Genomic DNA, 27,184 nt, shown 5'->3' on the forward strand with positions numbered 1-27,184 from the left:
TATCAAATACCTCATCCGCCACCAAGCATCTTTCGAGTGGATCAGTAATTCCTGCACATGAAAAATAATTATGAGAACCAACAATTTCAATACTTTTACATGTACTTACCTCGTTTGGTCCCCTCATGGTGTGATAAATATTAAAAATCACAGCTTCACCACCAACTCGGAGTGTAAGCTCTCCCTTGTGGACATCGATCAGTGCGCGTGCAGTAGCTAGAAAAGGTCTCCCAAAGATCAAAGGAGTTTCTTCATCTTCATCCATGTCTAAAATCACGAAATCTGTTGGAAATATAAACTTGTCGTCCTTCACCAAAACATCCTCCACAATACCCCGTGGATATGTAATACTTCGATCAGCCAGCTGTAATGTGATGGTGGTCGCCCTGACTTCTCCTAGCTCCAAAGTCCTATATACAAAAAAAGCATCAAATTAATACTTGCTCCTAAATCACATAAAACTCGATTTACCTTAGAACCACCAATAAAACAAGGGATAGTAAAACTCCCTAGATCCTTAAGCTTTTGTGCCAACTTTTTCTGCAGGATTGCGCTGCAGTCTTCTGTCAGATTCACCACTTCATTGTCTTGCAATCTCCTTTTCTTAGACATTACATCTTTGGTGAACTTGGCATAGTTGGGAATTTGTTCCAAGGCATCTGCAAATAGAATATTAATGTGTATCTTCTTGAAGATGTCTAGGAACTTGGAGAAATGTTCATCAAGTGCCTTCTTCTTGAATCACTGAGGATAAGGAAGCTGTGGCTTATACATCGGTTTTGCTTCAGATTCTTTCTTGGGTTCTTCAACCACGATTTCTTCAACCACTGGTTCTTCAAATTCCTTGGTTTTTTTTTCTGATCTTCAGCCTCTTCTTAACTCTACTGATTTGCACTTCTTTTTTGGATTCACTTTAGTATTGCTGGGAAACTGTCCTCGATTTTGATCCTTTAAAGCATTCTCAAGTTGCCCAATCTGTGTTTCCATAGATTTCATCATAGCCCCCAAAATGCACATATGTGTCCATGTTGTCCATTCGAGTTTCAGTCCTCGACATCCGCTTGTTAGATTCAGTAACAAATATAGACACAACATCCTCCAACGATGCTTTACCTTCCCCTTGATTTGTATTGAATCCCGGAGGGGGTTTCAATACATTTTTGTTGTTGGCATAGGAAAAGTTTTCGTGGTTACGTAAACCAGGATGATAAGTATTGGGTGGAGGGTTACCTCGATAATTTCCATAGCCTCTGGGATTGATATATTGAGCTTCCTCAAGTGGATGAGATTCTTCTATGGCAACCGACACACCTGCAGGTTCTGCAATATTCACCTTATTCAGAGAAGCAACTTGTGTTCTCAATGCAGACAGCTGTGCAGTGATGGATGTGAGAGGATCCACACTGTACACTCCCTTCTTGACTCCCATACGTTCAGACGGACATTGATAACTATTGATAGTCATTTGTTCAAGCATATCATAGGCCTGAATGGGGTCCTTGGCAAAGATAGTACCTCCAGCAGTAGAATCTACAGACATCCTTGTGGGCGTATTCAACTCATTGTAGAAAAACTCTATTTCTTCCCAATCTGCAAAATTATGATTAGGACAACGCCGTAACAAATCTTTGTACCTTTCCCATGCCTCATATAACTATTCTGAATCATGCTGTTGAAAGGTATTGATCTCAATCTTCAGCTGGGTTGCCTTGGATGGTGGAAATAACTTCTCTAAAAATTTCATAGCCATGCCCTCCTAAGTTGTTATGCTTCCTAGCGGCAATGACTGCAACCAGCTCCGTGCCTTGTCCATGAGAGAAAAAGGAAACAAGAGTAAACGTATTATATCCTCAGAAACCCCATTTATTTTTACCGTATCAGTAATCTCTAAAAAGGTGCGCAAGTGTAAGTGAGGATTAGCTGTGGCAGTTCCATTGAATTGATTCTGCTGAACCATGTTGATTAAGGTCGGCTTCAACTCAAAGTTGTTGGCATTAATGGTCCCTCGAGCGATTCCAGAATAGTGAGCCTGGATCGTCGGCCTGAAGTGATCTCTGATTGGCACCAGAGGAGCTTGTTGTGCTTCTTCTTCAGCCATGTTCCTTAATTCTTCTCTTCTAAATCTTCTTAAAGCACGTGCAGTGCGCTCGATCTCCGGATCAAATAATAGAGAATTTGCACTTTGAAATCGTCGCATAGACTGCAATTAAAAATAAGAAGAAATTAATTAGTACTAAAAATAAGATGAAATAAAAGCTCTAAATTAAAACTTAGACTAATTGGTAACAAGACTAAACAAAATCAAACATTACTCCCCGACAACGGCGCCAAAAACTTGTTGTGAAAAATGCTCGCAAGCGTACGAGTGTCAAGTTTTAATATAGTGAAAGAGAGAGTGTCGATCCCACAAGGAGTAATTTGAAAATATTCAATACTTGTAATTAAAATAGTCTTAATTTTATCTAGAAAATCAAACTTTGGAAATGTGCTAAAAACTTAAATAAATAGTGAAGAATTATCAAGCTCACTCACACACAAATTTTGAGAAATTATCAATTAGAGAAAAATAGTCCAGAGGTTTTGATTTCACTTGGTCTCGACAATATTCAATCCTAAATAATCTATTTTATAAATTTCTTTCAATTAATAACCAAGAACACTTAAATTATTCTATTCCCTTCTCCCGAGTAACAAATAGAGTGTATCAACTACAGTTTGATTTCAATATCCCTATTAAAAATCTAGATGTAGTGATATGTGTAAAACGATGTTCCTTAAAGGTTCTATTAACGTTATATACTCTCCCGAGCTATATAAACAATTAACAGTGTAGTTTCTATTGATCCTAGTCAAAATCCCCTCTCCCGAGTGCCGGATTCTAAGTAAATATAACAACTCAATTTATGGCCAGTAAATTAAGAAGACATTCAATTCAGAAACACAATTAATCTATAGAAATTCAATTTATTAAAATCAAAGATTCATGAATATGTCTCAACCAAGCTACGTCAACCTCTAGACTAGAAAAGTTTAGTTCATGATCAAATTCATAAAAAACCAAATCATGTTCAATATCTCAAACATAATTCAAAAATCAAAGAAAACAAATAAATAAGAAGAAATAACAAAGCCGTTGTCTTTCTTCCGTGTCTGGTCGAAAAGTCTTCTTCTTCATTCCAAGCAATCTCCAATTCTCAATCCCAAACTCTCACAAAAGTGCTCTCAAGAATATTGTGTGTATTGGCGGCTGATAGATGACTCTATGACTCAGAAAAATCCATTTTATATGACCTAAGAATCATCCAAAATAATCCCAAGACAAACCCCAAAGTTTCCATAAATAATCAGACTCTAAATCTCCTAACAGACGACGGCGCGGGCATGCAGGGAAGAGGGCTAGCGCGCCTCCACTTCGCAGAAACCCTCTTCAAAATTTCATCAACGGCGCGGGCGCTCTATGGAACAGGGCGGGCGCGCCTCTCTTTCGCACCAAAAATCCTTCAGCGGCGCGGGCGCTCCAAGGAACAGCGTGGGCGCACCTTCTGCTTGGCTTCTCCTCTTAAAATCCTCAATGACAGCACGGGCGCCCCTCATTCAGCGCGGGCGCGCCTTCACTTCGAAGTTGACCTTTTTCTTCTATTTTTTCAATCTTGATTCTTCCTTTAACTTCAATCTTTTAGGCTCAATTCCTTTAAATTCTCATCAAAGTCCATAACTTCCTACAAACACAAAATCAACAACAATTTCACGCAATATCTACCAATAAATTCCAAAATTCAAGTAAAACCATATACAAATTAAGTGCACAAAATGCACTTATCAAGGGTAAGTCATAGCTGAGGTGGGGTGTTGCAAGGGTTATAATACTCAAATTCTTCTAGTAGTACCTTCTGACAGAACCAGAGGAAGGGGTGACATAGGAACAATTGAGTCTCCGAACATCCAGAAACAATCTATTGTGTTATTTATTGCTTCTTACACTCACACACCAGTAGCGCCAGTTGATGCAGTCCAATATCCCAGTTTACCTCTTTCCGCACAAGTATATTTGTTGGTTGACTCTCGGAGATCCAAGAGAAAGGAGATTTTAGTGGCTCACACTACTGAACTCACTAGCAGCAAGTAGATACTGCCTCTACCGAATCAGCTTCAGGACAGTAGTAGCTCACTACTATCTTCCCAGTAGCAGTAGCAATCCAATCCTGACAGAGGGGAAAAAAGCGCATAAAAAAATAAATAAGTGGACAGAGGGGTGCCCCAGTGTTGGAATTCACGACCTTCGGCGCCTCAATGCCGAGAAACTGGCACCCCGGTTCCTGTAGTTTGCAAAAATAAAGTTTTGACGATTGGCACCTCAACGTCCAAAGTGAGGATCAGAGCTTCCTAAGTGGATCGGATCTTCCAAAGTCTAGATTGGAGCTTCTGATCAGCAGCCATATGAGACGTGTCAATCATGTGAAGTTCGGACCTTCCAAACTAGGGTTCAAACCTTTCAAAATTCGCCTATAAATAGTCCATACAAAAATAAGATTTTCTTACCAATTCACTTTTCTCTCTCTCGACCCTTGTGCTTTCTTGAGTTTTCTTAGCAGCAGTTCCAAGGTCGGGCGCTAGAGGGATGCTTTCGGGGTAGCCTAAGAAGTGAAGCCTTTGACATCAAATGGCTGACTACGGACGCAGTTATAAGTCTAGACTCTTAGTAGCTTTTGGGAGTAGCTATTAGTCTAGTTAAGACTTTTAGTAAACTATAAGTGAAATGTATTCACCTGATTATAGGCTTTGAATTTTGACCCAGTACTGTTAGGTTGCTTGTTAGAGGTACGAAAGTAGTATCCGAGATATCTTGGTTGAGTATGCATATTCTATGTGTTGCATTTTATCTAAAATATTTTACGTGCATATATTATGTCACGACTATTATGCTGCATATATTTTCATGTTGAGCATGTTTCCTTGAGATAGTCTGTATTGCTCAGCCCCTTCTTCCTTCCCTTTGACTGAGATAGTTTTCGATATCTCGCACAGTGCATTCACGCACTCATAGCATGTATATACTCATAATTTTGTATTGAATTCTTTCATCGCTCACGTCCTCGGTTTTATCTTGGACACTCCATTCCACGGGGCAGGTCTTAAGTTGGACGTACCTAGTGGGATTGGTCGTAGAGGCAGCAGTTGCAGCTTTCCGAGGTGTGGTGTTTTTTTGTATCAGTTCAACATGGATTCTTGTACTGTTTTTGATTTGGTTGTAAACAATTTGGGTATTTAATTTTTGTTCCATTGGGTTGTAATATTTTAAGTTTCCACTGTTTAAATGTTTACGTTTATCGTAAGTTAATTTAATGTATTCAGATTTGTTTAGTAGGTGATTCGAGACGGATCTCTACTGTTTAAAGGCAACTTTGGCCGGTTTTATAGGATTTTTTTTTATTATATTATTTTTTTTTCGGAAGGAAACACCGCCGGAAGCGAGGAGGGGGGGGGGGGGGGGTTAGGCAGACCCCTACCTGTATATATAAACATAAAAAAGCGGTACAAATAAAACCTACCGGAGGAAGGGGACTAGGCCAAGACCTCCCCAAAAGGCTATACAAAAGTAATAGTAACATCAGAACAGCTAGGGTATCGAAAAAAATACAACAAGAACATCCCTCGGAAATAAGTAAATACAGACAAAATCAATGACAACTAACTAAGTCATCGTCAGCAGTCGACCTGTGCAGTAAAAAGCTAGAAGAGATCCACAACTCAAGGCCAGCAAAATCAAAATCCGACACTGACGCGCGAAAAGTGGCTGGCACCATCCAGAGCTGAACAAAAGATCAAAGCTACGCTAGAAATATGTCCAAAAGTCACGATCAGCTGGGATGTCACTATACATCAAAGGCCGCCAAGAAAAAGGAGGAGCGACCGCAAACCAGCAGACCTGGAGCAAAATATCAGGAAAATGGCGAAGGAAACTCAAGCCATATCCAAAAGCCCAAGAATACTGGAAATCCAAAAAACAAGGGGCGCAAGAGGCCGCCCACAAAACAACCATCCAGTAGCAAGAACCAGGCAAGGGGAACCACAGTGAATGCCTGGCAAATTCATCTCCCTGAAGAAGCAAAGCGAGCGACAGGGAAACAACCTAACTCCAAAAAACTCCGGAAAAGGGCCGGAGAGCTATACCTGCAAAGAAAAATATATATAGCTACATATATAAATAACTCTAGGCGAGCCTAGAGGAAAAGAAGGTGGAATAAAAAGAAGCCCAAGAGAAGCGGCGAAAAGGGAGCAAAAAGCTCTAGGTGAACCTAGATCTAAGGTAAGGGAGCCTGGATAAATCAGAACGGGCCAAAGCAGTGATGGGAATGGTTAAAGGAACACCAATCTCAAACAAACACTGCCTATGATCATGATCCTACCGCGCCAACGCATCCGCAACCGAATTACCTTCCCGATAGATATGCGAGAAATGAACCGGCCTATTCCGCACCAGAACATGCGTCCTCGAAACAATATGATCCAAATCCCAATGACATCTCCGAGATCTAAGAATCTGAATGGCAATTTGGGAATCGGTCTCAATCCAAAGGGGAAAAAGGCTAAGGTCAGAACAGAGAAGAATACCCCTCCAAACCGCCCAAAGTTCTGCACGGACATTGGACCCCAAACCAATGAACTCACTAAAAAATGCCAAGACCCTACCAGAAGAATCCCGAACAACCCCTCCCACAGACGACTCACCTGGGTTACCTCTCGAGCTCCCATACACATTTATCTTGAAGGACCCGGGAGGAGGCCTCAGCCAACGGATGATGGCAGTCTTGTGAATCCGTTGGAGGCCGACCGAGATGCCCATCTTCCTCACAGCCTGCATAGCCCCCAGCCAAAGATGGGGCTTGATAACAGTTGCGGAATGGGCCAGTCTCAAATAAGACAAAATTTGGAACTTAACCGTCTCCGCAGAGGAGGGTAAGTGACGGTTCTTAGCATCATTGCGTGCAGTCCAAAGGAACCAAAACACGACAAAAGGGAAGAATTCCCTCACATTACCCCCCCAGAGACCACTCGCGACCCCTTTTCCAAGCACTAAGAAACAGACTGAAGTTCTCAGTGATAGGGATGCGAACTTTGAAGATAGCCCCAAAGAAATGCCATACAGAGCGGGCGATGGGACCATCGATGAAAATGTGTGTGAATGTCTCCGACATCTCACAGCACTTGCACTTGGACACAAGAGAGAAACCACGCTGCTGGAGCACTTCATCCACAGGCAACCACCGATGCCAAAACCTCCACAAGAAGAAGGCATGGTGGGCCTCATCCAGCGCCCCCAATAGGGAGTAAAGATATCCGAGACTCAGCCTCTCGGTCTGACCTGCTCCCAAGCAGATCTCACAAAAAAAGCACCATCGGTGCTGTGGATCCAAATAGCCGCATCCGGTTCATCCACCAAAATAGAAATCTGAACGATCTCCTCCGCCACCGAGGGAGCGACGACAGCGCAGAGGAGGTCAAAATCCCAGTCTCCCTCCAACAGGAAGCAAGAAACACGGACACATCGATCCCCTCTGACATCACACCTGCTCGACAGAGGGGCGTCACCCAACCAAGTGTCATCGCAAAAAGAGACATCCCCAAGACCAATCCTCCACCAGATACCAGGCTCCGCACGAGGTCTAATCTGGAGCAAGCGCCTCCAAGTGGGGGAAATGGCTCCACGAAAAGGAGCACAAATAGGGCTGAAAGTCCGGAAATACTTCCTCGAAAGGAATCTCGCCCAAAGAGAGGAACCCTGCCGGAATCTGAACCACAGCTTCATGGAAAAGCTGTCAACAATGTCCTTGAGCCTGCGAAAACCCAGGCCTCCTTCTTTCACAGGGAGGCAGGCGCGAGACCAGTGTGCCCAGTGCCACTTCTTCTCTAAGGGTCTGGAGCCCCAAAGAAAAGCATTAAAAATAAGCTCCAATTTCTCCAAGACAGCCAAAGGAGGCTGGATCACCTGGCAGAGATAGATCGGGATCAAAAGGAGCACACTGCGAATCAGCATCATCCTACTCCCAAGAGCAAGGGAACGGGACTCCCAGCCCTCCAGCTTTTTCCGGACCGACTGAAGAAGAGGCTCAAACAGAGAGCACATGCGGTTCTCACGGAAAATCGGAGCTCCAAGGTATTTCATGGGCAGCTGCCCCTCCCCTAACACTGTGACGCGCAGAAAATGGGAGCGGCGATGAGCGGTCAAGCCCGGAGGGAAGATCATAGCACTCTTGGCCACATTAACGAGCTGGCCCGAGCAATTCTCATAGTGAGCCAAATGGGAGATCGAAAAATCACACCCAGACCGGTACCTCATATCTGCATGTTGGAGGAACAACCGGTCCAAGCCCTGGGAAAGATATTCTGCTCCGAGAACGAAAAGGAGGGGAGATAATGGGTCACCCTGTCTCAGGGCCCTCGAGGAAGCAAAGAAACCAGCAGGGGTGCCATTGACATTAATCGAGAACTTGCAAAACGAAATGCAAGCCCTCACCATCCTCACGACCTGCTCCGAAAAACCAAACCTACGGAGGACATCCAAAAGAAAAGACCATTGGACTCTATCATAGGCCTTAGCCATGTCCAATTTCAGAATGACATTGCCACCACGGGCAGGGAGATTAAGACTCTGAGTGAGCTCATGCGCGAGAAGGATATTGTCAGCAATCATCCGTCCCGGCACAAAGCCACTCTGACTCTGAGAAACTAGTCTCCCCACAACCGACCTCAGACGAGAGTATAAAAGCTTCGAGATGATCTTGTTGGAAACATTACACAAGCTGATAGGACGGAAGTCCGTCCAAGCTTGCGCACCCTCGACTTTGGGGATCAAAGTGATCGTGGTGGCAGTGAAGCCTTGGGGCATAAGAGAGCCCCAAAAAAATCAAGGACGGCGTCCATGACATCATGCTGCACAAAATCCCAGCAGCTCTGAAAGAAAACTGAAGAATACCCATCGAGGCCCGCCACACTATCCCGAGGGATGGAAAAGACGACAGCACGAACCTCCTCCAAGGAAGGTGCGACGGCAAAGCTAAGGTTCTCCTCCTCCGAAATCTCCGAGGAGAAGCCAGAAAAATCCGGAAGATCCAAGACAAAGGGATCTCCAGTGAGGCGGCGCTCGAAATAGGCAGCCCCAGACTGCTTGATGAGACCAGGAGAGGTGTAGCGACCCTACCCGGATCCGCTATCTAATCAGAGTTTAGGAGCATAATTAAACATGCATTAAATAAATCGCTGCGGAAGACTTAAATAAAAACAAACCGGCAGAATACAACCGGTTAAATAAATTTGATTATACAACCCAATCGAATAAATAAACCCTAAAGACAAAACCTACAGCTAATCTCGCTGTCCTCACTGGTCTCTGGCCAATCCAAGCTCCTGGTGCTCCACCCTGCACCTACACCTACACCTGCCCCGTCGAATGGGGTGTCCAGATACACAGAAAAGACTGGATGTGAGCTCTAAGCTCAATACGAAAGCACTGGGGAAAACATACAAATATGATGCATGCAAATGATAGGGTATCCATATCTGGGATAACTGTATATAACTGCTCAGTAATGGCGCCTAGGACATGAGTGGTACAACCCGGGGAGCAAACCCTGTCGACACTGCTCATTCTTATAGGACGTGGACCGTGTCCCCCGATGCTAGCCACCCATGACCCGTCAGTCATTGGGCCCTAGACATCAACCGTCCAGACAGGGCTGAGCGGCCCTACATGGATCATCTCAGAAGATGGACAGGCACAATATGATATGCACATGCTGCATAATAGTATGACACACAAATGCAACATATAAGCATGCAAAACCCGCTGGCTATCTCAGTCTGTACTTGCGTACCTTACTACAGGCAGTTCCTAGCAGTGCCACTCTAGGTTCCAAGCCTATATCAGCTCTACAATGCAAATACCCATGCATCAATAATTAAGCTCTAAAAGCCTTAATTAAGCTATTGCATACTCCTAAATAATTTAAGAAGACCATAGCTATACCTGCGTCCGTCGTCAGCCCGCTGATGATAATTGCCTCAAAACTAGGCCACAGCTCCGCCTCGACGCCTGGATCTCTATGCCACTTCCAGATTCCCAATAGGATGCCTAGAACTCCCTAGATCTGAGTTAGAAGGCTTAGGAATCAGAGAGAAGAGAGGGAAAGGTGCACTTAAAAATGAAATCTCGGCCCTATTTATAGACGAAGTTCGGAGCCTCCGAACCCGGTTCGGAACGTCCAAACATGATCGGATCCTCCGATCCCATCTTTGGAGCGTCCGATCTCCCAATATTATGTCATCCATGACATCACCTTGCTGATGTAAGCGATGACGTGTGCCCTGGTCCCGATCGGAATGTCCGATCTTACCGACGGAGTTTTCGATCCACTTCGGAGCCTCCGATCCTGAGTTCGGATCCTCTAATCCAGTTCGGAGCCTCCTGACTTGGTTCGGAGCTTCCGAATTCTCCGGAACCTCGGGACCTTCCCGGCTATTTTGAGTGTCCTGAATCCATTTCTGGACTCCGTTAACCCTTTTGGAATTTTCTTAATCATGTTTTACTTAATCTAAACATGATTACACGATTAATATACTCATTAATCGCTAATTCTGGATACGGGCCACTACATTTTCCCCCCCTTAAAAGATTTCGTTCTCAAAATCTAAGGTAGAACCTCAAGAACGTACAAGAAACCCTTGCTCGAGTGTTGGGTCGAAATATCCTCCGACATACTAAGACTCCCGTCGAATTCGCTGCAAGCTTCATTAATTCTGAACCGTATTAACATTTTCCCAGTTGAAAATTACTGCGCTATTGGTCGACAATCGAACTTCCCTTGCGCTAGCGTATCGTAACACTGATACCTCTTTCCCTCGGACCACAATCTTCCTGACCACGAAGGATACAATACCCGCTTGATCAAGATTATCGTCTCAAAGGATATCTTATACTGACGAGGACCAAGTCATAACTTGACTGGCTTACGACAATCGTCGAATCACTAATCAAATTAACCATCTAATGGTTCCAAAAGTTCTCGGTGCTCAACACCTCTAGTCAGGAAACACTATTTCCAACACTGTGTCGACACAACAAAGCTCAAATTCTCTTCAAGAGAATCTAGTTGCTCAAGTATATACTCCAACGTAACTGCTCACAATGTTCCCTAGACTGGTTACCCTCCCCACTCTCCCCGAAGCACAACCGGCTTCCCAAGAAATATTGGGAACTTAAACCATCATGTATAGTACATTCTGCTGTCCACGTTTCTTAGTATAACCTCAACACTGTGCCCTGATGATAACTATCATCACTTGCAATTTATGACGCTACGTCATCTCATAGCCCTTGGACTGTGAAATCACGCATACATTGCAATGGAAGTCATCACGCCTCTGATGATCTACATCATCTCGATCATAGGTTATTCACCTCATGAATTTGATCGATGGACGTTCTCCTGATAGTTATACAAACTCGCAATCACTGTACGCTCATCGAGACTAAGGCAAGCTTCCACCAATATGCTCGATTGGGACATTCCACAGTGCACAGACATATGGAAACGCTTCCTATTCCGTCTCGAAACTCGACAGTCATTGCACCTGGTATAACTCAACTCGGAGTATCTGATAATACCATCAGCTCATACCAATCTCCCAAGGTTGAACATACTGATCCTGGAACTAAATCCCAACGGATTCTCAATAGTCAAATCGCTCCCTTGCCGATCGCATCAGTCTCAGCACTGAACGATCTAATTCGTCAATTTCCCTAGTCAATACTTGGAAATACTTGTGCTCGAAGTAACTTGTCGCACAATACCCCTTGACTGTTGTCATTGCTGAAACGCAATATCCTTGACAAACAGTCTGCACGGATGTGGCTTGCCGACTGAAAAGAACAAGTTGCTTCATCGCTATCTTGCGAAATCTTCGACCCCAAAGGCAAACCTTGTTGGCTACTAAGTCGATCCTTGACTATCTCAGTCACATATCGCACATCACTCGCTGGAAGATTAGTGACACAACCTGCTAGATCTCGAGGATCAGATCCTAGCTAATGTCACACAGATCAGACAACTGATGTCTCCTTGCTAATGTCCATTAGCATTCCCAACTACTCGTCGGATCCAACCACAACGGTACACATAGATGCCCTCACTTAACCGTAATGTCCGATCAACAATCTTCACTATTGTTGTTCAATGGAAAACTCTCACATGAAACAAAAACATGATCCTTTCCTGACCTATCGCTATCACTAAGCAATTGATTGAATCAATATCAGCTTCTTTCTTAACAAGAATGCACTATACTGGAAACTACCAACTCACTTGCTTGTCTCCACTGTCAAGTTAACACCTAACTTGATCATACAAGTCAATTGCAATCGTTCTCGATTACAGCAATCCTAGAAGATTCATCTCTGGCGATCATTGAGACTAAATAACTCAAATCTCCGATTTCTCTGAGATGGTATTCAATACTCATCCCATAAGCATTTACTCAACAAAATACTATCCCAAGTATTTCTTAATTGCTACATCCTGATCAACCCTGATTGGCTCAACCAATCGAATTCATCGATCTACCTAAGCTCGCACTTATCAGATCAGACCACCACTGATCATCCAACCTACATGGCTCGGTCAATAACCATGACTCAGCTGCCACAAAGAACCATTTCCAAACGGTGTCAGATCACAGTACATAAGTAGTTTACTTAGCACAAGTCCTACGCCTTTTCAGCACTACTAACCGCTGCTTCGTATTCTGAACTTAATCATTCTAACTCTGACAGAGTTACCCAATAACCACTAGTAGTCACTAGCACAGATCCCGTGCCACCTTAGCACTACTAATCGTTGTCTTGTTCTGTGGGGCCTCGGGTTGCTAATCTCAAATCTTAAGGGCATTTAATGAATAAGCATCATTAAACTAATAAGGAAAGAAAGGATCTAAAAAAAAAAAATATTTTTTTTTTCAAAAAGGGGTGCGCCCCCGCCGCCAAAAAATACCGCGGGGGCGCCCCTGTTTTTTTCCAAAACAGTAGGCTAATCTCCAGGCTGCGCGCGAGCCGTCAAAAATTACCGCGGGGGCGCCTCCTGGAGCAGAAGATTGCCCTATTCTTTGTCCGCAAATTTGATCCCTTCAACTCCTTCCAATTCATCAAACTCAAGTCTAAAACATGATATAAAAGATCCAAATCATGCATATTAATATAAACAAGGTCTCAAGTATCTATACATGTATTTATTACATCGTACAAGTCACTAAAGAAACGATAAACGACAACGACACAAACTATCTCAAGTTTGATACATGTATTCCAAAACCAACTAAACCAAAGTTTCATGCTTCTAAAGTTCAAGACCTCATCTACAACCCGAGCCCTCACGTGCTAGACTCTCTCCCAGCTGTCAATGACGTCGATGATCAGCTCTTGCCCTCTCTGTTGTCATGCACACATACAAAACAAGACAACAGCCGGATAAACTCCGATGAGATATAATTCTCAGTATAACCAACATATCGAAAGCGTTAAATAAATCATATTAACTCTATTTCAAACTCGACTCAACAAATAGAGTACTAAAACTCTTTAAATACGAATTGATTCACATAACTTCGAAGCCATCAAGATTCATAAATGATCTTGACATGGATATCCATCTAACGAGTTTGTAACCGACTCGCAAATAAGGTTAACAGCAACCTTGGCATAGAATCAATTCAATATAACATCATATCAACTCGAATATAAAGATCCACTACCTGAGATGGATCAACAACACCACAATTAATTCAAAACATAAAAAAGTATGTGATTTTTGCGGGCCAACTCAAAGATAATCGTTCTTGAGTTTCAAAGTCCCTACTTCGCGATGTCGTCATTATACCTTCGTTTATCTCGGTTCTGAACTCTTCAAATCTGCGAGATATAATCAAAATAAATATATCAAACTTCATACCAATCTATCATTTCAGAAACGAGTCAAAACCATCAAGAATTCATCAATCAATCGCATTTCAAACCTCAACTCTTTCTTCGTTCGTTCAAAGTCGGCGTCTCGTGATGTTGGCCTTCCAAACTTGACTGAAACTGAACAATAAAAATACTATAACATTGATAACATCTCAATAACAACTTCAACTTAGAATTTGGCTATCAAAACAGTTCCAAAACTCGATTAAACGACGTAGCGATTTCAAATCGGTAACCGACGTAATCCCGAATTCGAAATCATTTCTCTTTTCAATATCATTCAAACTTATAGATATATTTCACAAACCAGCTGATATAACTCATTCAAATCTTCATTTAAATAGCTATAATCTACAATCATAAGCTGGAGATCATATTTGGACACAATAACATAAGCTCATCAATTCCGGTGTTGCATATTCAAACGATAGAACACCAAGCACAATTCCAAAATTTCAGAATCTGATCTTTGCCACATATCAATTTCTAAATCCATAAAACATAACATAAAACTTACACGAGATCGAAGCCCTCGTTTTAAGGATTCCAGAACACTTTTCGGAATCGAAATCGGACAACCGGAACAAAAGTTATGGCAATTCGAAAATCAAACTTTCTAAAGAAAAGAGGAAGAAAGACGGGCTCTGCTTCAAAAACTTCTGAATTCTCAATATCATGCACGTGTACATGCTGAATCAACAAAACAAATCTGATAACTTTCAATAGAAATTGCAATTTAGTCCCTAGATTCTTCAATAATTGCAATTTGGTCCTCGACCCTTATTTTAATTCAATTTCAATCCTAAATAATTTAAGAATATTAGAATTTAAATCAAAACTCTAAATATTCCAAAATTAAATATACTCGGATTAAAATTAAATAAATTCGGATTAATTTCTAATTAATCCCGGGCCTTACATTTCTCCCCCACTAAGACATGAGTTCGTCCTCGAATTCAAAAACAGTATAGATATGCAGTCCGCATGCTCATAAGAATAAAAATAACCGAAAACTGAATAAGAACTCACATCAGTGAAATAGATAAGGAAATCGTTGCTTCATATCTTCTTCGACTTCCCAAGTCACTTCTTCAACTCCGTGTCTACTCCATTGAATCTTCACCAATGGAATGGTCTTCGTTCGGAGTTGCTTCGTCTTTCTATCAAGAATCTGAATAGGTTGCTCGAAATAACTAAGAGTGTCATCCAATTCAGCTTCATCGGAGTGAATCACATGAGATGCATCAGATATGTACTTCCTCAACATCGATACATGAAAGACATCATGTATTCCAGATAAAGACATAGGAAGAGCGAGTCGATAAGCTAGATTGCCTATCTTCTCGAGAATCTCATACGGCCCAATATACCTCGGAGATAATTTCCCTCGTTTACCAAATCGAACGGTGCCTCTGAACGGTGAAATCTTCAGAAACACTCTATCTCCCTGATCAAAAGATAACGGCCGTCGTCGTACATTCGTATATCTGGTCTGTCTGTGTTGTGCTGTTCTCATTCTTTGCTGTATCAGTTTCACCTTTTCAGTCATCTATCTGATCATATCTGGCCCTAACTCAGGTACCTCAGAAACATCATCCCAATAAAAAGGTGATCGACACTTCTTTCCATATAACGCTTCGAATGGTTCCATCTCTATACTCGTTTGATAACTGTTGTTATAAGAAAATTCCACGAGTGGTATAGAATTTTGCCATGTAACACCAAAATCAAGTACTACAGCTCTAAGCATATCCTCAAGCGTCTGAATAGTTCGTTCAGATTGACCGTCGGTTTGAGGATGGTAAGCAGTACTCAAATGTAAACGCGTACCTAGAGCTTCCTGTAGGCTATGCCAAAAGTGCGAAGTAAACCTCGGATCTCGGTCAGATACAATCGACTTTGGCACACCATGAAGTCTTACCACTTCTCGAATATAAAGATCCGCCATTTGATCATGACGATAAGTCATTCGATAAGGAATAAAGCACGCAGATTTCGTCAATCTGTCAATGATCACCCAAACAGCATCGCATCCTCGAGATGATCGTGGCAACTTCGTTACAAAGTCCATGGAAATGTGATCTCATTTCCATTCAGGAATTGATAAACTCTATAATAAGCCACCCGGTTTCTTTCTTTCAGCTTTCACCTGTTGGCAATTCAAACATTTAGATACAAATTCAGTCATATCAGACTTCATTTGCTTCCACCAGTACTGACTCTTCAAGTCGTTGTACATTTTTCTGCTTCCAGGGTGAACACTAAAGCGACTACAATGGGCTTCTTTCAGAATATTCTGTCTCAAATCTGCAATATTGGGAACAACTATTCGGTTATTCACATACAAGATATCATCGTCACTAAGCTTGTACTCAGACTGATGTCCTGATCTGATCATTTCAATCGATTTCTGTACATTCTGATCAGCTTTCTGTGCTTCTTTGATACGAATCAACAACTCTGGCTCAGCACTGATTGCATACACTCTCATCGGCCTTCTATCTGTCTCAAATACATATCCAGAAACACAACAATTCTCAATCAAATTAGATACACCTATAGTAGATAAATATAGAGCACATACTTTTCTACTCAGGGCATCTGCTGCTGCGTTAGATTTTCCCGGATAATATTTGATTTCACAATCAAAATCCTTCAATAAATCAAGCCATCGTCATTGTCTAATGTTCAATTCAGATTGTGAGAATAGATACTTCAGACTTTTATGATCAGAAAAGATTTCAAACTTCTCGCCGTATAAATAATGTCTCCAGATCTTCAATGCAAAAACGATAGCATCCAATTCAAGATCATGAATCGGATACCTAACCTCATGTAGTTTCAGTTGTCGAGAAGCATAAGCAAAAACATGTCCTTTCTGCATTAAAATACATCCCAAACCCTGGTGAGAAGCATCACAATAAACAATAAAATCACCAGTACCTTTAGGGATTGTCAACACAGGCGCAGTAGTCAATCTCTTTTTCAGTTCAACAAAACTCCTTTCACATGCCTCAGACCAAACAAATGGTGCATTATTCTGTGTAAGCTGTGTAATAGGCTTCGCTATAGATGAAAAATCTCGAATGAATCGACGATAATAACCAGCTAAGCCCATAAAACTTTGAATTTCTGGCACAGACGTCAGTCTTTGCCAACTGATCACAGCTTCTACTTTGCTTGGATCCACTGATATACCATCTCCTGAAATTATATGGCCAAGAAACACGAGTCGCTGCAACCAAAACTCACATTTGGATAACTTGGCATATAATTTTTCTTCCCGTAACGTTCTCAATACAATTCGGAGATGATCAGCATGTTCACACATATTCTTAGAATAAATCAAGATATCAACGATAAATATGATCACGAAATCATCTAGATATCTTTGAAATACCCTATTCATCAATCCCATAAAAACTGCTGGTGCATTCGTTAGACCAAAAGGCATGACTATGAATTCATAATGGCCATACCTGGTTCTAAATGCAGTCTTAGGAATATCTTCGTCTCTAACCCTCAGTTGATGATATCCGGATCGCAAATCAATCTTCGAATATACTGACGATCCCTGCAATTGATCAAATAAATCATCGATACGAGGTAAAGGATAACGATTCTTTACCGTTTCTTTGTTCAATTGCCGGTAGTCAATACATAGTCTCATCGATCCGTCCTTCTTTCTAGCAAACAATACCGAAGCACCCCAAGGAGAGATGCTCGGTCTGATATAACCCTTGGCCAACAAATCTTCAAGTTGGTCTTTCAATTCTTTCAATTCAATCGGTGCCATTCGGTACGGTGTTTTTGATATCGGTTGTGTACCTGGCATCAATTCAATACTGAAATCTACCTCTATGTATGGTGGCAATCCTGGAATCTCATCAGGGAATACATCTGCAAACTCGCTCACCACCGGTATATCAGTCAATTTCGGACTAGTCTTCAGTATATCGACTGCATAAATAAGGAATCCTTCTGCCCTTTTCTGTAACAAGTCAGTCATAGAAAGAACAGATATCAAAGGAATTCTAGCTCGTGATCCCTTACCATAAAATTTCCATTCATCAGTCATATCAGGTCTGAACTTCACAATCTTCTGAAAACAGTCTACTGTAGCTCTGTACTTGGTTAGCATATCAATACCGATTATGCAATCAAAATCAGACAAACCGAGTACAATACAATCTAGCTCAATCTCATGCCCCTCACACTGTAATATACAATTTCGTACAGACTTCACTGATACAATACCTCGACCCAGAGGTGATGAAATAGATACAACAGTAGCTAAGGGCTCAACAGGTAATGAATGCAATGCAACAAACTGCTCAGACATAAAAGTATGCAACGCACCAGTATCAAATAAGACATAAGCAGGATAACCATAAAGAGAATAGTTACCTGCAATCACATCATCTGGTGCCGCTTGTGCTTGCTCCTCAGTCAATGCAAACACTCTTGCTTGTTGCCTTAGAGGTTGATTCACCGTCTGACCTCCTCCTCTACTCGGTGCTGCAGGCTGTGGTTGAAAAGAGTAAACTGAAGATGTAGATTGACCCACCGGTCTCGATGCTCCTGCACCCTGTGCACCTTCAGATCCTCGTTGTGGACACACTCTTGCAAAGTGTCCCATCTTATTGCAAATGTGGCAGCTTCCAAACACACCTCGGCATTGTTCATCAGTATGGCGACCTCCACATTTGGTGCAATATACATCAGACTTATGTCCAGCTCTAGACTGTCGGGATCCACTAGAACTAGAAGAGCTACCACCACCTAATCTCTTGAACTGTTTGCTCTTACCCTTGAAGAAATTTTTCTTTCCACTGCTGCTACCTCCAGCTTCAAATCGAGGTGGCTGTGGAATCTGTGGCTGTTCTTGTGGTTGTCTCACTGGTTGTGGCACAACCTGTGCTCCTCGTTGTTTTAGTATCCCTACTTCTGCACCCTTTGCTCGATTCAGAGCATCAGCAAAGGTATTCGGTCTTCCCAAATTCACCAGTGTAAACACATCAGGATTCAAGCCATTGATAAATTGATCGGCTTGAGCTTCGTCACTAACAGCGATATGTGGTGCAAACTTCAACAGGCTAGTGAATTTAGCGACACAGACCAGGTAATAACAGTACCTTGGTTTTCCAGTGCTCTCTTCGTCGCTATCCACCAACTCTTGGCAAGGCCATGCAATTGATGAATTATCAGTCTCACACGACGATCATCTGTATAATCAATGGACTCAAATAACTGCTCAATATCTTCCAGCCAGTTCTCACACTCTATAGCATTTTCTGTTCCTTGAAACTTCGGTGGTTTGAATGAATGGAATCGTTTCAAAAGTTTCTCCATCGGATTAGCATCACTGAACTCATCAGTAGACGTACTACCCAGTCCATGTTCAGACACTGTCACTGGGACCTGTGCAGCATTTGTCTGTTCAGGCTGATTCGTAGCCAATGTCTGCCTAACTCTCGGTGCTGGTCGGGGAGGCATATCTGATAATCAAACAGATTAGTGTACAGTTCATCATATCATAACACATTTCTGTTTCAGTTCCTCAATGCCTTCTCAAAAGATCGAATCTGATTCAGTTGTATTATTACATGCTTCCAATAATATCAGATAACGGATATCATGCAATTCTTAAAGCTGTAAATCAAGTCAGATAATAAACATGCTTCAAGAATACTTAAATCAGAGTAAAAGACTCGATCTACCCCGCTCATCTATTCTTAGTCCGAGAAACTTAACGCTCTGATATCACCTGTTGTGGGGCCTCGGGTTGCTAATCTCAAATCTTAAGGGCATTTAATGAATAAGCATCATTAAACTAATAAGGAAAGAAAGGATCTAAAAAAAAAATTTATTTTTTTTTTCAAAAAGGGGTGCGCCCCCGCCGCCAAAAACTACCGCGGGGCGCCCCTGTTTTTTTCCAAAACAGTAGGCTAATCTCCAGGCTGCGCGCGAGCCGTCAAAAATTACCGCGGGGGCGCCTCCTGGAGCAGAAAATTGCCCTGTTCTTTGTCCGCAAATTTGATCCCTTCAACTCCTTCCAATTAATCAAACTCAAGTCTAAAACATGATATAAAAGATCCAAATCATGCATATTAATATAAACAAGGTCTCAAGTATCTATACATGTATTTATTACATCGTACAAGTCACTAAAGAAACGATAAACGACAACGACACAAACTATCTCAAGTTTGATACTTGTATTCCAAAACCAACTAAACCAAAGTTTCATGCTTCTAAAGTTCAAGACCTCATCTACAACCCGAGCCCTCACGTGCTAGACTCTCTCCCAGCTGTCAATGACGTCGATGATCAGCTCCTGCCCTCTCTGTTGTCATGCACACATACAAAACAAGACAACAGCCGGATAAACTCCGGTGAGATATAATTCTCAGTATAACCAACATATCGAAAGCGTTAAATAAATCATATTAACTCTATTTCAAACTCGACTCAACAAATAGAGTACTCAAACGCTTTAAATACGAATTGATTCAAATAACTTCGAAGCCATCAAGATTCATAAATGATCTTGACATGGATATCCATCTAACGAGTTTGTAACCGACTCGCAAATAAGGTTAACAAAAACCTTGGCATAGAATCAATTCAATATAACATCATATCAACTCGAATATAAAGATCCACTACCTGAGATGGATCAACAACACCACAATTAATTCAAAACATAAACAAGTATGTGATTTTTGCGGGCCAACTCAAAGATAATCGTTCTTGAGTTTCAAAGTCCCTACTTCACGATGTAGTCATTATACCTTCGTTTATCTCGGTTCTGAACTCTTCAAATCTGCGAGATATAATCAAAATACATATATCAAACTTCATACCAATCTATCATTTCAGAAACGAGTCAAAACCATCAAGAATTCATCAATCAATCGCATTTCAAACCTCAACTCTTTCTTCGCTCGTTCAAAGTCGGCGTCTCGTGTTGTTGGCCTTCCAAACTTGACTGAAACTGAACAATAAAAATACTATAACATTGATAACATCTCAATAACAACTTCAACTCAGAATTCGGCTATCAAAACAGTTCCAAAACTCGATTAAACGACGTAGCAATTCCATATCGGTAACCGACGTAATCCCGACTTCGAAATCATTTCTCTTTTCAATATCATTCAAACTTATAGATATATTTCACAAACCAGCTGATATAACTCATTCAAATCTTCATTGAAATAGCTATAATCTACAATCATAAGCTGGAGATCATATTTGGACACAATAACATAAGCTCATCAATTCCGGTGTTGCATATTCAAACGATAGAACACCAAGCACAATTCCAAAATTTCAGAATCTGATCTTTGCCAAATATCAATTTCGAAATCCATAAAACATAACATAAAACTTACACGAGATCGAAGCCCTCGTTGTAAGGATTCCAGAACACTTTTCGGAATCGAAATCGGACAACCGGAACAAAAGTTATGGCAATTCAAAAATCAAACTTTCTAAAGAAAAGAGGAAGAAAGACGGGCTCTGCTTCAAAAACTTCTGAATTCTCAATATCATGCACGTGTACATGCTGAATCAACAAAAAAAATCTGATAACTTTCAATAGAAATTGCAATTTAGTCCCTAGATTCTTCAATAATTGCAATTTGGTCCTCGGCCCTTATTTTAATTCAATTTCAATCCTAAATAATTTAAGAATATTAGAATTTAAATCAAAACTCTAAATATTCCCAAATTAAATATACTCGGATTAAAATTAAATAAATTCGGATTAATTTCTAATTAATCCCGGGCCTTACATGTTCACCCAAGGCAAACATCAAGGCTTCACGGGTATAGTCCACGCTTCCCTCATATCTCAGATAGCTTTTGTACAATCCTTAGCGTCTGACATAATCTATCACAGATGAAGTCAATCATCAAGGAGTAGTCCTCGCATTCGAGTCGAATTCTTAGAACAACATCCTATCCAAGTTCTTGGATAACTCCTATTACAGGAAAATTCTAACCACAACCCTGATGACAACCCATAGCCATCGCTGGTAGAAATCCGTCCACCTACTAGATCCACACGTCTAGCAGTAACCCAAAGGTTAAAACCTATCTGCTCAGAGTACACACTTGTCAAGAAAATCCCTCCATGAGTGGTTCCTACAGCAGAATACTCAAACTATATCTCTGGCACACCAGACGATATCGAACCATCGATATCAAACCTGATATCTTAATCCAAGGTCATACCCTGTCGTGACTGCTACCAAATCCCTAGACTGAGTAGCCTTCCCACCGCCATCTCCTGAAGCACGAAGGCTCCCAGGTATCCTCTGAAGTACAAGGACTCCCAGAGTAACACTGGCATAGGGTCGCGCTCTATCACGTCTAGTCATGGTCATAGTCCACAACTCTCGGCATATACTGGACCTGGTATCCCGATGAAAACCCATCATCACAAGTCTCAACCTAACAAAGGTCAGACAACCTATTTTAAGGAAACAACCTAGAACAAAGTTCAACGTTCTAAACTGAACAAAACCATTAATGCCTCTAGATGAGTCCACTCATCGCTGGCTCTAACATAGTCCACTGACTAACTAGGTCAATCCTAGAAAAACGCCTAGACTAACCACAAGTCAAACAATCAAAGGCGGCCCACTCAAACCCCATGAGCTACAGCAGTTGAACACTAATCAAATAAAACAATGTCAATCCTAGAAAAATCACTCGCAATCATTCACGAATTGCTGGATAAATAAAAGATGTATCATTGATTCTATTTATGTAGAATTACTCAATTACAATCCCATGTAATACATATAGTATTCAAAATACAATGAAATGTACAATCGAACTTGAAATGATACAACCAAAGTATGATGATTCATTACAACTGAAATATTGTTTACAACTACAATGATACAGTATTTAAATCATCGTACTAGTCTTCGTTTCTTGAGCATGAAGCTTCTAATCGACACACGCATCGATACAAGCATACTCCCGACCAAGTCTCTCTACATGTCCTCCTACGAAGAACTCCGGAGAAATGGCTCGTGATAGCTAACCAGCTATTCTCTACGTCAGTGCATGTCAGTCGACCCCTTCTGCTCACGATCTATCATCAGTGTTCTTCTTGTATTCATATCATGCTTTTGAACATGAAGTTTCCCGTGTGCCTACCGAAAGCATCGATATCAGCATACCGGCAAAACCATGTTCTGCATGAGGTTAAAGACCTCACACTTGAAACCTGTCATGCTTTAGGCACTCGAAGCATTCTCTGGTGAAGGTCTATCTGACAATCTCTCCAACTACTAGTGGAGAATCTTCAGAGTAGTGTCATCATGGTATGGACGATATATATGCAAGCATCAAGTGCATCCCATCCAATGCTCTGCCACTGCCTCTGACATCCAGTACTTGATCCAAATCTAGGATCCACATGAGTAGAAGTTTTGAACGCTCGGACACGATCCATCACTCCTGTCCGTACTTGCTGGAATCCCATAAGCCAAATCTTCAGAAATCCTGCCGATGATGATAGTCTTCGGGCAACTTAATCGCCGCATCATCACCTCTTCCAAGGTCTCATCCATCCTATAAGGATAACCCAAAGTCTTAATACTATATCCCAAGTCTCTTGCATGTAAATGCTCTGATACCAATAAATTTAGCGACCCTACCTGGATCTGCTATCTAATCAGAGTTTAAGAGTATAATTAAACATGCATTAAATAAATCGCTGCAGAAGACTTAAATAAAAACAGACCGGCAGAATACAACCGGTTAAATAAATTCGATTATACAACCCAATCGAATAAATAAACCCTAAAGGCAAAACCTACAGCTAATCTCGCTGTCCTCACTGGTCGCTGGCCAATCCAAGCTCCTGTTGCTCCACCCTACACCTACACCTGCCCCATTGAATGGGGTGTCCAGATACACAGAAAAGACTGGACGTGAGCTCTAAGCTCAATACGAAAGCACCGGGGAAAACATACAACTATGATGCATGCAAATGATAGGGTATCCATATCTGGGATAACTGTATATAACTGCTCAGTAATGGCACCTAGGACATGAGTGGTACAACCCGGGGAGCAAACCCTGTCGACACTGCTCATTCCTATAGGATGTTGACCGTGTTCCCCGATGCTAGCCACCCATGACCCGTCAGTCATTGGGCCCTAGACATCAATCGTCCAGACAAGGCTGAGCGGCCCTACATGGCTCATCTCACAAGATGGACAGACACAATATGATATGCACATGCTGCATAATAGTATGACACACAAATGCAACATATAAACATGCAAAACCCGCTGGCTATCTCAGTCTGTACTTGCGTACCTTACTATAGGCAGTTCCTAGCAGTCCCACTCTAGGTTCCAAGCCTATATCAGCTCTAGAATTCAAATACCCATGCATCAATAATTAAGCTCTAAAAGCCTTAATTAAGCTATTGCATACTCCTAAATAATTTAAGGAGACCATAGCTATACCTGCATCCGTCGTCAGCCCGCTGATGATAATTGCCTCAAAACTAGGCCACAGCTCCGCCTCGACGCCTGGATCGCTATGCCACTTCCGGATTCCCAATAGGATGCATAGAACTCCCTAGATCTGAGTTAGAAGGCTTAGGAATCAGAGAGAAGAGAGGGAAAGGTGCAATTAAAAATGAAAACTCGGCCCCCTATTTATAGACTAAGTTCGGAGCCTCCGAACCCGGTTCGGCATGTCCGAACACGATCGGATCCTCCGATCTCATCTTCGGAGCGTCCGATTGCCCAATATTACGTCAGCCATGACGTCACCTTGCTGACGTAAGCGATGACGTGTGCCCTGGTCTCGATCGGAACGTCCGATCTTACCGACGGAGCTTTCGATCCACTTCGGAGCCTTCGATCCTGAGTTCGGATCCTCCGATCTTGTTCGGAGCCTCCTGACTTGGTTCGGAGCTTCCGAACCCTCCGGATCCTCGGGACCTTTCCGGCTATTTTGAGTGTCTTGAATCCATTTCTGGACTCCGTTAAACCTTTTGGAATTTTCTTAATCATGTTTTACTTAATCTAAACATGATTATATGATTAATATACTCATTAATCGCTAATTCTGGATACGGGTCACTACAAGAGGTGAGGCAAATTCCATCCTCCCAGATACGAAAGATCTGATTAACCACATTCTTCTTCTTCACCATGTTGTGGAAAAGCTTCGTATTCCTCTCCCCGTCCTCAAGACAATTACAAGCAGCTTTCTGCTTCCAAAAATCTGCTTCCATAGCGGTGACTCTAGACAACTCCTCATTGTACCTGGACAAGAGGGTCCAGCTATGCTCAGAGGGATCCGCGTCACAGGAAGCCTCAGCCAATCTAACCGACCTCTCCGCCTCAGCGATCTTATCAAAAAGGTTCCCAAAAACATCCCGGTTCCACCACTTGAGGTGGCCCTTCAACCGTTTCAGCTTGGCAAAGAGCCTGGGCATGCCTTTCAAAGAGCAGGGCATGTTCCAGTTCAGCCTGACGGTTTGAAGGAACCCCGGGTATAAGACCAGAATTCTACATTTTCATATATCGTTGGTGTTTATTCCGAGATGGCTCAAATCTTCAAACGAGCTATACTAATCTAGTACTAAAGCACACTTTACAAAGAATATTATCGGATCATTGAGGATCACTTCGTGCTATAAATTTACATTTTAAATCATTGTATTCGAAGCAGTTTGTATATCGTTTTTCATTCAATTGCTTGACTAGGAATTCAGTTTTGACAGTGTTTAAGTTCAACTGAATCGAGATTTTTGAAAATAACTTGTAAAGTTCAAATTCTTCTAGTGTATATCCTCCTGTGTGGAAGAAGAGGTGACATAGGAGTTATTACATTCTCCGAACATCCGAAAACAATCTTTTTTTTTAGAAAAAAAAATCTTGTGTTAGTTTAGTTCCAGTTTTGCATTTTCAATCCAGTTTTATAATTTTTCTAATCTACCAGTTTGAATTTATTCTGTACTTTTGTTATCTAAACTGATATTGAAACTCTAGAATTACAAGTTCAGTTTTTAACCCGACTAAATTTATTTTGAAGTGAGAATTTGTTGACAGTATTTATTCAATCCCCCTTTTAAACACTTCCACCAATCTTATCATATTTTATTATTTTTGTCCTCCTACTTGTCAAATAAAACATTATTTTTTTGTTGGTTTTTAGTCTTATATATTTTCATACTGATAACTCGTCTTCGATGATATTATATTAATATTTTCAACTAATAAAATCTCAATCATATTTAGAACTACAAAAATGAGATGATTTTAATTAACTAAAAATTACAATAAATTAAATAACAATGATTTCACAAGACGGAATATCAAAGATAGTAAATTTTAGAGGTTTGATTTCACTTGATTATCCACAAAAATTAATCTCTATTGGTTTTTAGTTATAAATTCTTCTAATTTATTAACCAAGAATCCCTGTTATTTTCTATTTCATTTCCGAAGTGATAATAGAAGTTTGTATCTTATATTAAACTCATTACTCATATCAAAGATTAAATATTAAACCCGATAAATAGCACAATAATTCTTCCAATTGCTTCAATGGAGTTATATGCATGCCAAATAATATAAACACCAACGATATATGGAAGCGGAATGTTCTAGTTCAGCCTGATGGAGGTGCTAATGCATCCCAGAATTCTCTTATAATAATAGCTATTAGACCAGCATGGAGATGGCTCTTTTTGAAGCACTGTACGGAAAGAAATCTAGATCACCGTTATATTGGGATGATATCTCAGATGTACCAGATGTTGGTGTTGGAGAACACGGCGATCAGATCAATTAGGATTGATACCCGGTGCAGCGGAAGTTTAAAATTTTTGTATGGAACGATTCCATAATAGGTATCAACCTTACGATTAAATTGTGTGTGTGTAAAAATTAAATAACGATTATAAATTTTTACCTTTAATCTCGAATCGAGATTTTGGACACCAACAGATTGCTCTGCTCTTGTTGTATATCCCTGGAACTGATGGACGAACTGTTCTTCAATCAGGTCCACGAACGGATATTTAATCCCTCTGATAGATTGAACTAGAAAATGTATCAGAAGTTTCTACGAAGAGATTAACGAATTTGATCCGTTAAACCAGACTGTAATTCAAAATTCATA

At 41.3% G+C, this 27,184-nt stretch overlaps 1 protein-coding gene and 1 non-coding gene across 2 annotated transcripts; one reads left to right on the plus strand and one right to left on the minus strand.

Annotated features, from left to right (window-relative positions):
- The first annotated feature begins 1,595 nt into the window (after positions 1–1,595).
- Positions 1,596–1,701, plus strand: LOC140876909 (small nucleolar RNA R71). The gene has a single exon (XR_012149137.1). It is a non-coding gene; the product is annotated as a small nucleolar RNA R71 (small nucleolar RNA).
- Positions 1,702–8,850: 7,149 nt separating this feature from the next.
- On the minus strand, positions 8,851–25,514 carry LOC140894482 (uncharacterized). Its single transcript, XM_073302985.1, has 2 exons — positions 25,188–25,514; positions 8,851–9,195 (listed from the first exon to the last, which is right to left on the minus strand). Exons 1-2 carry the CDS (start codon positions 25,512–25,514, stop codon positions 8,851–8,853), a joined length of 672 nt encoding a protein of 223 aa, XP_073159086.1.
- Between the last annotated feature and the right edge of the window lie 1,670 nt (positions 25,515–27,184).

Source organism: Henckelia pumila, chromosome 1, assembly GCF_033568475.1.
Source record: "Henckelia pumila isolate YLH828 chromosome 1, ASM3356847v2, whole genome shotgun sequence".
Lineage (NCBI taxonomy): Eukaryota > Viridiplantae > Streptophyta > Magnoliopsida > Lamiales > Gesneriaceae > Henckelia > Henckelia pumila.